The sequence below is a fragment of the Carcharhinus amblyrhynchos genome, chromosome 25, assembly GCF_965287045.1.
Source record: "Carcharhinus amblyrhynchos chromosome 25, sCarAmb.v2.hapA, whole genome shotgun sequence".
Taxonomy (NCBI): domain Eukaryota; kingdom Metazoa; phylum Chordata; class Chondrichthyes; order Carcharhiniformes; family Carcharhinidae; genus Carcharhinus; species Carcharhinus amblyrhynchos.
Genome location: NC_137348.1, coordinates 4,081,593 through 4,099,541, shown reverse-complemented (window position 1 = coordinate 4,099,541; position 17,949 = coordinate 4,081,593). Strand labels below are relative to the sequence as shown.

At 43.3% G+C, this 17,949-nt stretch overlaps 1 protein-coding gene across 1 annotated transcript in view; it reads left to right on the top strand.

Annotated features, from left to right (window-relative positions):
• Positions 1-17,949, top strand: part of gle1 (GLE1 RNA export mediator) — a 62,516-nt gene that overhangs the window by 11,209 nt on the left and 33,358 nt on the right. Inside the window, exons 5-8 of the mRNA XM_080211983.1 lie at positions 4,881-4,941; positions 8,557-8,811; positions 12,570-12,774; positions 14,448-14,560. Coding sequence (XP_080068109.1) covers positions 4,881-4,941; positions 8,557-8,811; positions 12,570-12,774; positions 14,448-14,560 — 634 coding nt within the window. The remainder of the gene's footprint in view (positions 1-4,880; positions 4,942-8,556; positions 8,812-12,569; positions 12,775-14,447; positions 14,561-17,949) is intronic.

Below are 17,949 nucleotides of genomic sequence, written 5' to 3'. Positions count from 1 at the left end.
CCTGAGTTCAACTTTCAATCTGAAGTCATAATTTTCCAGTTTCCTTGTTATAAAAAGGAAAAATAAGTCTGAATAAATCACGGAATTTCCCTTCCAAGTTGCTTCTCAGCTGGTTGCTGAGTGATTTTCTAATTATTCCAAGTAATTCACAACTCCACCACCTCATTTGCCAAAGCATTTCCTCCATCTACAAGGCAGAAGTCAGGAGTAAGTCGTCTCTGGGCCAAATGGTGGGGTTACATTTAGTGTAACATGAACCAAGATTCTAAATGAGGCTGTCCTCATGCATGCAGAACTTGGCTATCATGGTGATTGTCCTGGCTTGAGACAATTCACACATCTTTAACCTGTGATTGTCCCCCTCTCCACTCGCATTGTCTGTACCTATAAAGATGTGATTACCTAAAAAGACTGCATTCCAGCCATTATCTTGCAATTATGTCTTTGTCTATATATACGCTGTGTTTGTGAAACCTGCCTGTCCACTCACCTGAAGAAGAAGCAACACTTCGAAAGCACGTAATTCCAAGTAAACCTGCTGAACTTTAACCTGGTGTTGTGAAACTACTTAGTGTGCTCACCCCAATCCAATGCCAGCATCTCCACATCATAAGTCAGGACTATGATGGAATACTCTCCGCTTTCCTAGATAAGTGCAGCTTCACCAACACTCAAAATTCAACACCATCTGGAACAAAGCAACCTTCTTGTTTGGCATTCATCTGCGTAAACATTTTTATTCATCCAGGGGATGTGGTGTCACTGTCTGAGCCAACATTTATTGCCTATCCCTAATTGCCCTTGAACTAAGTGGTTTGCTAGGCCTGTTGAGGGGGCATTTAATGATTAACTGCATTGCTAAAGACCTGGAGGACATGTAAACCAGACCAGGCAAGAATGGCAGATTTCCTTCCCTAAAGGACCAGGTTTTTTTTCAATCACGATTGACAGTGGTTTCATGGTCATCATTAGACTTTTAATTCCAGATTTTTATTGCATTCAGGTTTCACCATCTGCTGTGGCGTGATTTGAACTTAGGTCCCCAGAGTATACCCTCAATCTCTCGATTACTTGTCTGTGATAATACCACCATGCCACCACTTTCATCATAGGTCCACAGTGGAAGCGGTGGCTACCACCTACCAGATGTTGCAGCAACTAGGGTCCTTTCAACAGCACCTTTCAAGCCTACAATCTCTACCACCTTGAAGGACGGTGGCAGCAGCTGTATGTAAGAGCACTGCCACTTGCAGGCTCTTCTCCAAGTCGCACGCCATCCTGCTCGGAAATATATTATCTTTCCTTCACTGTCACAAGGTCAAAATCCTGGAACTCCCTAGCCAACAGAACTGTGGGTGTATCTATAACGGTGGTCTCCAATCTTTTTAAGCACAAAACCTACTCTTATAAATTTGACTTTACTAAAACCCCCGAAACGTACTTATGCATAACATGCTCACCTATTCTTTGTGACACCTGTGCTTGCACACTTGCTGTGAATGCTATGAGGTCTGGGTCGTAGCTTGAGATGGCCAGTCTCGTACAGCCCATTAGATGGGCATCTGTGAGACGAATGTGATACTTGGACTTTTTGAGAAAAAAAGATTTGGATGAGAATGTACAAGGCATGATCAGTAAGTCTGCAGAAGATAATATAATAGGTGGTATTGTAGACAGTGAGGAAGGTTATCAAGAACTGTAGCAGGATCTTGATCAGCTGGAGAAGTGGGTCGAGAAACGGCAAATGGGGTTTAGAACATAGAACACTACAGCACAAACAGGCCCTTTGGCCCACTAGTTGCGCTGATCACTTCTATACCTACTAAGCCATAGACCTATCTATAACCCCCAATCCCATTAGATCCCATATACTCATCCAGAAGTCTTTTAAAAGACCCCAGCGAGTTCGCCGCCTCCACCACCACCGACAGCAGCCGATTCCATTCACTCACCACCCTCTGAGTGAAAAACTTACCCCTAACATCTCCCCTGTACTTGCTTCCCTGCACCTTAAATCTGTGTCTTCTCGTAGTGACCATTTCAGCCCTGGGAAATAGCCTCTGAGAATCCACCCTATCTATTCCTGTCTAAACCTCTATCAGGTTGCCTCTCAACCTTCATCTCTCCAGGGAAAAGAGTCCCAGCTCCCTCAACCTATCTTCATAAGGCATGCCTCCCAATCCAGGCAACATCCTTGTGAATCTCCTCTGCACCCTTTCAATAGCTTCCATGTCCTTCCTATAGTGAGGCGACCAGAATACAGAGTTTAATACAGATAAGTTGAGGTGTTGCATTTTGGAAAGTCAAATCAAGCTAGGACTTTCATGGTAAATGATAGGATGTTAGGGAGTATAGTGGACCTTAGAGTTCAGATGCATGGTTCTCTAAAGGTAGAATCAGCAGTAGGTAGGACAGGAAAAAAGGCTTTTGGTATGCTGGCCTTCTGTCAGGGCATTGAGTATGGAAGTTGGGAAGTTACGTTGCAGTTGTACAGGACGTTGGTGAGGCTGCACCTGGAGTATTGTGTTCAGTTTTAGTTGCCTTACTATAGGAAAGATGTTATTAAACTAGAGACATTGCAGAAGAGATTTGCAAGGATGTTGCCAGGACCCAGGGTCTGAGTTATAAGGAGTGATTGGACAAGCTAGGAATTTTTCCTTGCAGCATAGGAGGCTGAGGGGTGAACTTATAGAAGTGTAAAAGATCATGAGAGGCATGGATAGGGTGAATACAGTCAGTCTTTTTCCCAGAGTTGGGGAATTGAGGACTGGAGGGCATAGGTTTAGGTTGAGAGGGGAAAGAATTAATGGGAACCTGAGGAGCAACTTTTTTTACACAGAGGGTGTCATGTATGTGGAATGAGCTGCCAGAGGAAGTGGTTGAGGCAGGGACATTGTAAATGTTGTCAATGCATTTGGATGGATACATGGATAGGAAAGGTTTAGAGGGATGTGGGCCAAATGCAGGCAAATGGGGTTAGCTTAGATGGGTTTTTTGGTCGGCATGGATCAGTTTGGGCCAAAGGGCCCGTTGCTGTGCTGTAGATTCTATGATTCTAATCTTTCCAATTTGTTCCTTTGGATGGAACTCTTTCTTTTTGACCTGTTGGATTTTTTCCAGAGTTGGGAAGTGCTCGGTAATTTTGTTCTTTAACAGGGAGGACCACAAGCCCAGTTTCAACTTGAGCACATTCACCTCACTGATCGTGTGTGACAAGTCTCTGTCTCTCCCCTACAGTTTATGGTTCAGTTTTGCACTTATGTCCTTTTCTTTTAAAAAAACCAAGTCTAACAACTATGCATTAAATGACAGCTCACCATACACCTCATTTCTTGATTTAAGAAAGAAGACAATTTCAGGGAGCAGTTCTAAAAATCTCTGGACTTCCTCGACTTCATCTTGCACTACATAAAGAATTAGCTCACCGTGTAATGACTTGAACAAGCAATATTGCAGAGCTCTGGCACAAATTGAGTTGACTTTCTTGACAACTATCATCACATTGAAAAAAGTTACTAATAACCTTGCCCGCTAGCACTTGTTGGTGGATAACGCAATGGTAATTGACAAAGGAGGGGAATTCGGGATCATTTCTGCAAAGTGCAACGAACCCTGCATTGACAGCCAGTGTTGACAGTGCATCATTTGTTGTGATTGAAACCTGTTTCTTGATCAGAATGTTTTTCTCAGCCACATGCCTTTTAAATTTGTTGTAGATTTCTTCACCTCTAGTCATCTCTGAGTGGCAAAAGAATGAGGAGGTCCTTTGTTGCATCTTTGTTTTTGTTAACATGGCATTCAGTCAGCTAGGCCAGAACCACCATATCTACTGACTCATCAAACTGCAGCGAGAAATATTCACTGCTTGATAGTTCCTGTGGTATTGGTTGAGAGACATCCTTGGACAATAATTCCAACTTCTGGCTACTGTGAAAACACCAAGCACAAAGCTCTTGATGGATGTCATAATTTCTTCTTTATTTTTAAAGTCTCTGAGCAAGCTGTTGGCAATGGCTGTCATTGTCTCCTTGGTAATTTAGCCATCGGTGAACAGCTTCTTTTGTTTTGCCACATAAAAGTGGCTGTTGAATTTGCAACTTTCTCTTTAACTCCTCAAATTTTGTCCAAATGGCATTGTTTAAAGGGAATTTTTCTTCAGATGTTGCATGCATTGCCTGGTGATGCCGTTCCAAATTACCTCTTACTCAAGACTACACTCTTGACAAATGAAACAAATGGTCTTGCCTTTGGCATTCATAAAAATAAATTCACTTTCTCATTCCTGCCGGAAATGGTAGGTTTCTGCCCTCTTAGAGGCCCCTGGCTTCTTGGTCATCCTTTTGTCTTCACCCAGCTTAATCCACGTTTTGGCGTCTGTGATTTGGCAGTCAGTGAGCTGATTCACTTATCATGGGAAGCCCATGTCCTGCACGTTTCCGGCAGTTAACGAGCTGATTTGTCACCCCAAGCCCAACTCCTGTGCAATTTTTGCAGTGGTTCAACAGCCAATAACAATCAAGTTTTCGAGACTCCAGAATTGACTTGTTGACCGATTGACTATTTGGAGGCCAACGTTCCATAACATAATGGATTGGAGCTGTTAAAGAAGGTGGCTCACCACCACCATCTCGGGGCAGTTTTACATGAGTGATAAATGCTGGCCTTGCCAGTAATGCAAATCTTGTAAATGAACAAAGAAAAACACAGAAGGAGGCCATGCCTCCCTAGTACCTGTAATGAATCTCTGAAAGAGTTGTACAATTAATCTCCCTAAGCCCTGCAGATGTTTCCTATTTGATGTTACACACAAATACAAGCCAGATCTGTAAACCCTTCACCTGGGGGACGGAGATAAATGTGATGTCTGAATCCTTTCACAGATCGCTTGAAGCTCAAGGACGCCAAGAAAAGTTAAAGGAAGAGCATCGCCGTAGAGCTAAGGTACAGAGCAATGAAACGTGAGCACAGTCTAATGCAGTAAGCTCTGCTTTTGTAGAAAATATAGACCAGTAGCTTAACATCGGTAGTTGGGAAAATTCTCAAATCCGTTATTAAAGACTTTACAGCAGAACATTTAGAATGTAATGGCAGGATCAGACAGAGTCAGAAAGGATTTATGAAGGCGAAAACTTGCTTGACAAATCTGTTGGAATTCTTTGAAGATGTAACTAATAGAGTTGACAAGGGGACAACCAGTAGATGTGGTATATTTGGACTTCCTGAAAATGTTTAACAAAGTCCAGCACAAGAGATTATTGTGCAAGATTAAAGCACATGGAATTGGAGGAAGTGTATTGAGGTGGATAGAAAACTGGTTGGCAGAGCGACAACAAAGAGTAGGAATTAATTCAAATTGGCAGGCAGTAACTAGTGGGCTGCCACAGGGATTGGTGCTGAGACCCCAGCTTTTCACAATATATATTAATGATTTGGATGAGGGAACAAACATCTCAAAGTTTGCAGATGATACCAAGTTGGGTGGAAGGGTGAACTGTGATGAGGCTGTAGAGATCCTTCAGAATGATCTGGACTGGTTGGATGAATGGGCTAATCAATGGCAGATGCAGTATAATTTGGATAAGTGTGAGGTTATTCACTTTGGAAGCAAAAACAAGAAGGCAGATTACTGTCTGAATGGCTGTAAATTGGGAGAGGGGAACGTGCTGTGGGACCTGGATGTCCTTAAGCACCAGTCACCTGAAGGTAAACATGCAGGTGCAGAGGGCAGTAAAGAAGGCAAATGGCATGTTGGCCTTCATTGTGAGAGGTTTCAGTTACAGGAGCAGTCATGTGTTGTTGCAATTATACAGGTTCTTGGTGAGGCCAAACCTAGAGTATTGTGTGCAGTTTTGGTCTTCTTCTCTGAGGAAGGATGTTCTTACTCTCGAGGGAGTGCAGCAAAGATTTACCAGATAGATTCCAGGGATGGCGAGACTGATGTATGAGGAGAGATTGACTAGATTAGGATTGTTTTCGCAGGAGTTCAGACAAATGAAGGGTGATCTCATAAACTTAACAATCCTAACAGAGCTAGACAGGATAGATGCAGGGAGGGTGTTGGGGGAATCCAGAACCAGGGGTCACAGTCTGAGGATACAGGGTAGACCATTTAGGGCGGAGGTGAGAAGACATTTCTTCACCCAAGGAGTGGTGAGTCTATGGAACTCATTACCACAAGAAGTACTTGATACTAAAACATTAAATGCATTCAAGAGGCGGCTGGAAGTAGCACTTAGGGCAACTGGGATCAAAGGTTATGGGGAAAAAAATCAGGATTAGGCTATTGGGTTGGATGATCAGTCACAATCATAATGAATGGTGGAACAAGTTTCAAGGGTCATTTGGCGTCTTCCTGCTCCTATCTTCTATGTTCCTCTATGTTTCTATGTAAAATAACAGAGTTATTTGATGAACTTCTTTAAAATTAGGGAGGGATGGAGCAGAGTACATGGAATGTTTCCAGTGAATGAGGGCTCCAGAATGTAGACTTCTCATTAAAATTAAAAGAATTAGGACTGAAAGAAAGGAGAGACTTTTTCAGAGCGTTATATGAACAGGTGAAATGAATGCCTAAATGGAGTATCATGACCAGACATTTATGCACTTAAACCCCTTACACCTCATCCTGGGCTAATGTAATGTTTGTTTTTCTATCTCTTTCAGGACATAGGCCCAGTAAGAGGGGGCCTGACATGTACCAAGTGCCAGAGTTAGCAATTGAAACAGAGATTATGTTAAAGTTTAATAATAGGCTAGAAGTTGGAGAACAGGAGAATAAAGCGATATAGGAACAAGGCATTTGTGGTTAGAACCACTGTTCATATGTACGATAAACAGTAGAATGGGCAGATTGGGTTCAAAAGTCTGTTTCCATGTTGTAATTTATAATTCAGTGCAATATTTCATTTAAAAAAAAACTAGCTTTGAAAGCCATAGACATTCTCAATGATGATACTAAGTCAATACTTAATGAATTAGGAATGGGCTATCATAGTTCTTGGTGTGAAATATAGAATCCCTACAGTGCTGAAGGAGGCCATTTGGCCCATCAGGTCTGCACTGACCACATTCCCACCCAGGCCCTATCCCCTTAACCCCATCTATTTTCCCTGCCCATCCCCCTAACACTAACAGGCAATTTAGCATGGCCAATCAACCTAAACTACACATCTTTGGAATGAGGGAGAAAACCGGAGCACCCAGAGGAAAAGAAATTCCACACAGTGTCCCGGGTCCCTGGCACTGAGGCAGTGCTAGCCACTGTCCACCATGTCACATTAATCGGTTCATTATTTTCAGATTATTGGGATCTGTTCACCCATGAGAATTTTTTTCCTTCCAGTCATTCTCCTTTAGTCTGGAAATAGAGCATTCAGCTCAAACTTTTAATGTCATTCAAAAACAAAACTGCTTTTTAAAGATAAATAGGGCCTTTTAGAATCTTCTCAAAGCAAACTGTATCAAAATTTCCAAACCGCTCTCTCTTGCTTTCTATCAGTTTTCTTGCACATTTCACAAGGGTGTTGGTTGCTGGGTATTATTTGAGGCTGGCTCACCCTCCAGTATTGTACCCAAGTAGTCATTTCCCATATCTGAGAGCAAGGCTGACTGCAGAGGGCAAACTCCATCTGTCTTTGCTAAGGCAAAAAGGAGAAAGGAAAGTAAAAAAATCATAAACAATAGAGGAAAAGTACTGGGAAAACTAATGGGATGAAAGTCTGACAATTCATCAGGATCTGATGACTGACATTTTAGAGTTTTAAAAGAGGTGACTATAGAGATGGAGTCATAAAGGTTTACAGCATAGAAACAGGCCCGTTGGTCCAACTTGTCCATACCATCCCTTTTTTAACCCCTTAGCTAGTCCCAATTGCCCGCATTTGCCCCATATCCCGCTATACGCATTTTACCCATGTAACTTTAGAAGACAAAATTTTACCCATCACTACTACTACCTCTGTTCCAGACACTTGCCTCCCTCTTGTGAAAAAATTGCCCCTCTGGACTCTTTTGTATCTCTCCTCTCTCACCTTAAATCTATGCCCTCTAGTTTTAGACTCCCCTACCTTTGGGAAAAGGTATTGACTATCTCGCTGATCTACGTCCTTCATTATTTTCTAGACCTCTAAGATCACTCCTCAGTCCCCTACGCTCCAGATAAAAAAGTCCACTTCTATCCAGCTTCTCCTTGTAACTCAAACAATCAAGTCCTGGTAGCATCCTAGTAAATCTTTTCTGCACTCTTTCTAGATTAATAATATCCTTTTTATTTTGGTGTTATTTTGAAGAAGAGTGGGAAGGGCTCCACAGTGCAGTGGTCACTACTTATCCCTCGAGCAGATTACCTGATCATCGTCATACTGTGTGTGGGAGTTTGCTGTGTGCATGTGTGCAGGCTGCTACATTTCCTAAATTTTACACTTTAAAAGAGTGACAACATTTCAAAAGCACTTTGTTGGATACAAAGCACTTTGTCCTGAGGTCACGAAAAGTGCACTTTTTTTTTGATCGTGTTCTCTTCTTCTTCAGTCAATATCCTTTTTTTATTCTGTTCAGAATCTGAACCTAAAGCTTCGGGAAGCTGAACAGCAGCGACTGCGACAGGAGGAGCTTGAACGTCAGAGGCAGGCAGAAAGCCGGGAGCGAGTGCGGCGACTGAACTGCATCCAGGAGGAAGTACTACACCTGAATATGCAAATTGAGCCCCACTTCAAGCAGAAGGAGCTTGTGGGACTGGACCTTTCGGGGTACAGTAACCGTGGCAATCAGCTCTGCAGCCTGGTGTCGGGAGTTATTAAGCTCACGTCGGAGGTGTGTGCATTGTGTGAATGAGACCAGGTACTGGCTACTGTTAAAATGTTATCAGAATCAAATAGTATGGGGGAAGGCGGAGCGCTAATGGTGCAGTGAATGCAAGCCATATGGCACAGGAAGATCCAAGGTTATATCAACCTGCTTTTACTGAGTTAACTGATTTCCAATTGATCTCTGTTCTCTAATTCTGGCCTCTTAATCATCTCTGGTTTTAATTCTTCCAGATGCCTTCTGTTGCCTAGACCTGAACCACTGGGCTGACTGCACCTTTTAGAGGTTCCTTAAAACCAAATTAATGGTCAGCCATTCAAGTATCTTCTTCTGCAGCTTGGTGTTAAATTTTGTTTGATCATACTCTTGTAAAGCTCCTTGGGACATTTTACTTTGTTAAAGATGCAATATAGATGTAAGGTATTGATTTCAGTGCCGTAGGGTGAAATTAGCCAGTCAAAGTGGTACACTGTGTTGAATATGTGTGTGTGCGCTCTCAGACTGTTGATCAGGCTCAACTATGATTCTTTCTAACTGCTCCTTTTCCGCCACAATGCAGTAGCTAGTTGACGTTCAGTGTTTGAGGCTTTGTTGAAAATAATTACTGGAGACTTCCCAGTGTCCATGGAAACCTAACAGTGAATGGAGTCAATATCTTTGAGAGATGTAAGGGGGAAAAATAGATTTCTTTGTACCTTGGCTCAAAGCCTCTTGGCCAACTTTGGGCACTCAGCTGATTCAGAGGCTTTGTTCTGCTCATTTGTGGGTTCAACAATGACTTGCATTTCTGTAGTGCCCTTTAATATAATCAATCACCCCAAGGCACTTCACAGGAGCATCTTAAACAACTTGATACTGAATCTCATATAAGAGTTATTCATATACAAAACAAAATACTGCACATGCTGGAAATCTGAAATAAAAATGGAAAACGTTAGATAAGCTCAGCAGATCTGGCAGCATCTGTAGGGAGAAACAGGGTTAACTTTTCCAAGCTAAATGAACCTTCTACAGAACTGAAGAAAGGTAGACATGTACAGAATTAAATTATTGGAAAGGTCAGCGGAGGAGGTGGAGCTGAATATACAACCAGAGATGGGTTGGAGGAAAAGGTATTGATAAATTTGTCATGGACATGAGACAAAGGAGAGTGTCTTTAAGGAATAATGAATGCTAATGGTGGCAAAAGGTGAGAAGCAGAATATGTTAATGAATGGCAAGGGACAGATGGCCAAGTGCGGGTGGGCAGACGGGGTCAGGGAGCTAATAAACAACCGACGACAAACTCGGCTCTGAGATGAGGAAGAACTTCTTCGCTGAGTTGTGAAGCTACAGGTTTCTCTACCACAGAAAGCTGTTGGGGCTAGTTTGTTAGATATGTTCAGGAGAGAGCTGGATGTGCTGTTGCAATGAAAGGGCATGGGAGAACTTGCAGACGCTGCACAGGCAGCAACCCAAGCTGGGAATTGACCTTGAGTCCCTGGTGCTGTGAGGCAACAGTGCCAACCACTGTCACTGTGCCGCCCAATTGTTATACTGCTCTTGAGGAATGATAGAGTAGGCACTTAGCTCTTCAGACCTATTGTGTCATTCATTTTGATCATGACTGCTTGGTATCTTGACTTCTGTTCACATTCTGCAACCCATAATTGCCTGACTCCTTGCACATGTCTTTCGGCGAAGGAGAATGATTAAACCTAACCCAGAGATGTACAGTGCCTGCTTTTCGCTATCTTGTTTGGCTCAATTAGTTTTTAATTTTACTGTTCAAAACTAAACTTGGAACAATTTGTTTATATGTTTTTTAAACCCGCACAAGACTCCTCCCCTCTAAGTATCTGTATTACTTAAACTATCGAGAAAAGATGGAAAAATGCAGGAAATGAAAAGGAACAGTTAGTTCATCACTGGGCATTACAGGTCAACAGGTTTCAAGTTTTGATTAGTCTAGGTTAAGGTAGCAGCTGGCTGTGATTGCTGCTTCCAATCACAATTTAGTGAAAACAGCATAAAATCAGGTAATTCTGCTTTAAACTGATACCTCCCAGCACCCGACATCAAACACTCCTGTAAACACTAGTACAGAATACAAAGAAATGGGTATAGGAAGTTGTACAAAGCTATGGTTAACCTCCATTTAGAGTACTGCATTGAGTCTGGTTGCTGCACCTCTGAGAAGGTGTTGGCTGGGTGTAGGCCAGATTCATCTGAATGATACTGGAGCCAAGGGGATTAAATTTAAGGACAGTTTGCATAGGCTAGGCCTGTATTCTCTTGTGCAAAGAAGATTTGGGGGTAACCTCATTGAGGACTTTAAGATCATTGAAGGAGTTAACAGTAGGGAGAAACTATTTCCTTTGGTAGGACAGTGAATAAATAAATTTGAAGAGTTAAACAGCTTTTTAATTGGTTATGAGGAGAAGGCAGGAAAATGGGGATAAGGAGCATATCAGCCATGATCAAATGGTGAAGACTCGATGGGCTGAATAGCCTAATTCTACTCTTGCATCTTATGAGCTTATGGTGGACTGAATGCAGTCCACCATAACTGCATTATGGATTGCATGATTTTAAAATTTGAGGTTGCTCGGGGTGATGCCAGTAAGCGCTTAGATTGTATTGCAAATCTGCAACTCTCTCCCTCCAAAAATCTGAGACTGATAAGAATTGCAATTGATCAGAATTTTGCTGGATATGGATGACAGGCTATGGAACAAAGGCAGATAGATGGAGTTGAGCCAACCACATATCAGCCATGATAAGGCAGATCAAGCTTGAGCGGCTGAATCACATTAAAATTTAGTTGTTGTGCGTTGCTGTTTGTCCATTGGCCCTTTAAGTTTAGGCCATGCACAGATTCTGTTTTTTTTCCAGAACAAGGCCTCCACGCAGAATATCCAATCCAAGGAAGAAGCATACAGGTTGGCCAAGAAAAATAATAGGTCTGAGGACATTGGGCTGAATGACCATCAGTTGCAACAAAGCTAATTCCTCCTTTGACTCTCAGATAGAGGAGCAGAAGGAACCATTGGGTAGTACAGTGGTTAACAACTGCTGCCTCACCTTTGTCTTAATTGGGCAAACCCTTATGCTGACAAGTGCTAGTGCGTAGACTTTTGGTGAGAGCTCCATTGAGTTTGCCACTGATGAAGTGGGGAGGTGATTGTCCAGTGGTATTATTGCTAAACTATTAATCCAGAAACTCCGCTAATGTTCTGGGGACCTGGGTTTGAATCCTGCCATGTGATTTTTTAAAATTAAATTTGAATTCAATTAAAAAATCTGGAATTACTAAAAATCTAATGATGGCCATGAAACCATTGTCAGTTGTTGGAGAAACCCGCCTAGTTCACTAATTTCCTTTAGAGAAGGAAATCTGCTGACCTTAATCAGTCTGGCCTATGTATGACTTCAGAGCCATAGCAATGTGGTTAATTCTCAACTGCTGTGGGGCAACTAGGGATGGGCAATAAATGCTGGCCAGCCAGCTATGCCCATATCCCATGAATGAATAAAAATGAGGTTTATATGCTGATTAAGGATGATAATTTGCATATGGTAGAGCTGCCCTTGAAACCACACTTGGCGAGAATTTCCAAGGAGAGGTTGAAAAGGGGAGGAAATTGAGAGGAGTCATCGGGGACAGGTGTGGGAGTGAGAGGCAAAGAACATGAGATAGAAGCAGGTATAGACTATAGGCCTGGCGAATTCTGGATTCTTAAATCACTCAAATCTATTCATAAATCACTTTTGCCCCTATGTAGGGTGGAGTGCCACATCAGGGAGATATTCTGAATGCTGAGCGAGCCTTGCAACAAATGCGAGAACTAATAGCTGAAATGCATGAGAAAATTGCTGCTGAGAAAAAGAGGATAAAGGAGGAAGAGGAGAAAGCACTTCAGAAAAAGCAGGAACTGGAAGCCAAAACAGTAAAGCCTGCCCCAGAAGAGACAACCAGTCCTAAAGAAGGTAACTGTCAAGTGTAGCCCTGGTGTGAAAATCTGATCAATTGTGGAGGAGTTTAAATGTTGGCAATCCAGAGGTGGCAGGAGTGGAAAATTTTGAACCTTGTGGCCTTCAGAGACTGGAACAACGATACTAGTTTGGCTCTTATTTTGTTGATGTGGCAACTTTACTTTCCGATTCACATGTCTGTCCAGGGAAGTGCTCAGTGTCGAATGGGGATACTGTCAATAGGTGTTCTTCACCAATATCCCACAACCTGAGTACAGGGGGAAGAAAAAGAATACTTCAGAGGGATAATGCCCCTGACTCAGCCTAGCTTGATCCACAGGCTAGGTTTAAATTCAGCTTCCTAAAAGGGAAGGGGCGCTGCCCTTCCAAAATGGAAGCAATTAATCATTTTGCTTGCCTCCCTTACCAAATGATCTGTCCCCCACCACCGTTGGACTCCACCTCTCTGTTAAGCCTTCAATCTGAAATCATTTTTATGTTTCCTGATCCTTGCTTGAGTTATTTATTGCAGTATGCTTTCATCAGTAGAATGACTATGAAGTTATTAGATTGTAATTTACAAAATAAGTTGGTCCCTGCCAACTGCTAGAACAGTCAGGATGGACTAACAATCCGGAGACTGAATCTGCATTCAAATTTGATTATCTGTGTAAGAGGAGAATCGCTGTCACCTCTGAGTAACAAGGTTCCCGTAATAATCTCGCCCATGCCGGTCTTCCGGTGTTATGCTGCTTTATTCAACACGAACAAAAGGCGTGTCTGCAGCTTACAACAACACCACTCCTCAGCTCCATAGCTACAATACTCCGGTCTAGGTTGAGTGCACAGATATTAAACTCCTGCAGCTTGTCTCTCACTGGGCAAGCTCCCACTCACTCAATAGGGGACTCCACAAAGCCCATGGAGAGATCTACTGATGATGCTCCACACCCTTTGTGGCTACCTTAACTTTCCAGAATGTAATTCTCACTCCAGGGCTAAGTACAGAGGCCAAGGCTGACATCCCTGGGCGATACCAAGGAGGTGCTGAACTGCCACAGGAGGTGTGTTTTGTGGATGAGGGGTTATGAAGCCTAATCTTTTACTTTGGGTGTAAGAGATCCCGTGGCAGTGTTTCAAAGGAGAGCAGGGGAGTTATCCCCAATATTTATCTCTCAACCAACATCACTAAAACAGATTATCATGGCAGCACAGTGGTTAGCACTGCTGCCTCACCGTGCCAGGGACCCGGGTTTGATTCTAGGCTTGGTTCGCTGTCTGTGCAGAATCTGCACGCGTTTCCTCTGGGTTCCTCCCTCAGTCCTACAGAAGTGCTGGTTAGGTGCATTGGCCATGCTTAATTCTCCCTCCATGTATCAGAACAGGCGTCAGTGTGGCAACTAGAGGATTTTCACAAACTTTATTGCAGTGTTAATGTCAGCCTACATGTGACACTAATAAAGAAACTAAAACTGTTTGTGGCAGATTGCGAATTGGTTGCAGTGTTTCCTACATTTCAACAGGTGCTAGAACTTCATTGGCTCAATAATGCTTTGAGACCTCTGGAGGTTGTGAAATCACTGCAAAAATTGATTTTTCTTTTTTAAACTGGCTCTGAAATCTATCACCTCTGATTGTTCATCTCGAATTTAATCTGTTTAGTGATTTTTATTTTAATTAAATGGTAGGGCTGCAGATAAAGGCAGATGCAAGCACCATGCAGTGGTACCAACAGCTGCAGGATATTTGTGACCAATGTGCAGCATCTATTAATGATCTTAACAACAGCAAGGATTTCAAGGTAAAATAATATTAAGTATTTCTGTTTTAAATTGTAATGTGTTTTTTTTGATGTCCAGTCTCCCCTCTGTTGACATTGATATCGAAGTTTAGCTTCTGTAAGGACAGTGAAATTTTCACCTGATGTTTGGGACAGAACTCCAGATTTTCACTAGCTTTTGTTTGAAGATGTGCTTCCTGATTTCACCCTTGGACAGCCTAGCTCTAATTTTAAGTTTATCCTCTTTGTTCTAGACTCCCCTGCCAAAACAGTTACTTTCTTTCCCTCTCTGCCCTATCAATTCCTTTAATCATCTTAAATTGCTCAATTCATCTTATTTAAACCATAAGACATAGGAGCAGAATTAGGCCACTTGACCCATTGAGTCTGCTCCGCCATTTAATCATGGCTGATATTTTTTTCATCCCCGTTCTCCTGCGTTTTCCCCATAACCCTTTATCCCCTTATTAAACAAGAACCTATCCATCTTTGTCTTAAAGACACTCAATGACCTGGCTTCCGTAGCTTTCTGTGGCAGAGTTCCACAGATTCACCTCTCTCTGGTTGAAGAAATTCCTCCTCATCTGTTTTAAAGGATTGTCCCGTTAGCCCGAGGTTGTACCCTCTGGTTCTAGTTTTTCCCACTAGTTGATACACCTCTCTATGTCTACTCTGTCCAGGCCTCACAGTGCCTTGCAAGTTTCAATAAAATCCCCCCCTCATCCTTCGAAACTCCAACGTGTACAGACCCAGAGTTTTCAACCATTCCTCATACAACAAGCTCTTCATTCCAGGGATCATTCTTGTGAGCCTCCTCTAGAACTTTTCTAAGGCCAGCACATCCTTCCTCTGATACAGGGCCCAAAACTGCTCATTTATTCAAGGGAATACAAGTTTAGTCGACGCAATCTATACTCATAATATTAAACTTTTACCTCTGGTATCAATTAAGCGACTCTGCACTGCACGTAGGTTGTTGGGAAATGGAATGGCAGCACAATGGTTAGCATTACTGCCTCACAGCGCCAGGGACCCGGGTTCGATTCCTGGCTTGGGTCACTTTTTGTGCATGTTCTGCACATTCTCCCCGGGTGCTGTGGTTTCTTCCCACAGTCCAAAGGTGTGCGAGTTAGGTTGATTGGCCATGCTAAATTGTCCCTTAGTGTCAGGGGGCCAGCTAGGGAAAAAGCATGGGGTTATGGGGATAGGGCCTGGGTGGGATTGTGGTTGGTGTAGACTCGATGGGTTGAATGGCCTGCTTCTGCGCTGTAGGATTCTATATACTTTTCTATATAGAAACAGTGGTGGAAGTGGAACCCATATTTGCTTTTGAGACAGATTAAATTTTTAATGCCAGTGTTTACCCCATTTCTCAAGATATTGAGAGATCAAAATGGGCTCCAGCTGTGTTATTTGATTCCAAGAAATCTTGGGCAGTAATATCAACATCACTAAGCATTTGCTGAAACAAGGTGGCATAAAGTGTGTTTTGGGGTTTTACGCTTGCTGCTAAGTCAGAGTGATGCTCTGTCCTATGAGGAGGGGGTTCTGCAATTTGGCTGTATGATGGAACTCTCTCTATGGCTCAAGGAACAGTGTTGGGAGAGTCATGAGGTTGGGTTTCAAGCTATCTTGCTGTTTTCTATATAAGAACATAAGAAATAGGAGCAGGAGTAGGCCATCTGGCCCTTCGAGCCTGCCCTGCCATTCAATAAGATCATGGCTGATCTGTTGTGGCTCAGTTCCACATTCCTGCCCTCTCCCCATAACCCTTAATCCCCTCTCTTATCAAAAACCCATCAACCCGCGTCTTAAAAATATTTAGCGAGGTAGCCTCCACCACTTCAACGGGCAGAGAATTCCAGAGATTCATCACCCTTTGAGTGAAGAAGCTCTTCCTCAACTCCGTTCTAAACCGTCCCCCCCTTTATCTTGAGGCTGTGCCCCCTAGTCCTACTGTCCTTTCTGAGTGGGAAGAGTCTCTCCACCTCTATCCTATCCATCCCATTCATCATCTTATACGTCTCAATGAGATCTCCCCTCATTCTTCTAAACTCTAACGAGTACAAGCCTAGTTTATTCAGCCTCTCCTCATAGCTCAACTCCCTCAACTCCAGCATCAGCCTAGTAAACCTCCTCTGCACTCCCTCCAAGGCCAAAATATCCTTGCGTAAGTACGGTGACCAAAACTGCACACAGTACTCCAGCTGCGGCCTCACCAATGCCCTATACAGCCGCAGCAAGACCTCCCTACTTTTATATTCAATCCCCTTCGCTATGAAGGCCAGCATCCCATTCGCCTTCCTGACCACCTGCTGCACCTGCAAGCTGGGTTTTTGCGACTCGTGCGCAAGGACCCTGAGGTCCCTCTGCACCGTTGCCTGCTGCAGTTTTTCTCCACGTAAGTAATAATCCTTCCTACCGTTATTCCTACCAAAGTGGACCACCTCGCACTTGCCAACATTAAATTCCATTTGCCAGTTCCTGGCCCATTCGCCCAGCCTATCTAGATCCTTCTGCAGACTCTCCACACCCTCCGCGCAATTTGCCGTTCCACCAATCTTGGTGTCATCAGCAAATTTCGACACCATACACTCGGTTCCCTCCTCCAGATCATCTATATAAATGGTAAATAGCTGAGGCCCCAGCACCGACCCCTGAGGCACTCCACTAGTCGCCAATCCGAATAGCACGCATTAACCCCCACTCTCTGCCTTCTATTTGACAACCAATCCTCTATCCATGCTAACACCCTACCCCCAACTCCATGTCCCCCGACCTCCTGCAATAACCTCTTGTGAGGTACCTTGTCAAACGCCTTCTGAAAATCAAGAAAGACCACATCCATCGGCTCTCCTCGATCCACCGCCCTAGACACATCCTCATTGAACTCCAGTAAATTTGTCAGACATGACTTCCCCTTAACGAAACCGTGCTGCGTCTGCTCTATCAAGCAATTCCCCTCAAGATGCCTCGCTATTTCCTCCTTGATGACGGATTCTAACATTTTACCTACCACAGACATTAAACTAACCGGCCTATAATTCCCCGCATTTTGCCTGGCACCCTTCTTAAACAACGGCGTAACATTAGCCGTTTTCCAATCTTCCGGCACTTCCCCGGAATCCAGCGACGTCTAGAAAATAACCACCAAGGCATCCACTATCACCCCCACCATTTCTTTCAGAACCCTCAGATGCATTCCATCCGGTCCTGGGGACTTGCCCACAATCAGCCCCTCCAGTCTGTCGAGCACCGCCTCTCTAATAACAGTAATGTCATTGAGACCCTCCAGTCCTACCACCTTTCCATCGCTAACACCTGGCAAATTATTCACGTACTCCTCCGTGAAGACCGAAACAAAAAAGTTATTCAAGACCTCAGCCATTTCCCCATCCCCTACCACTAAG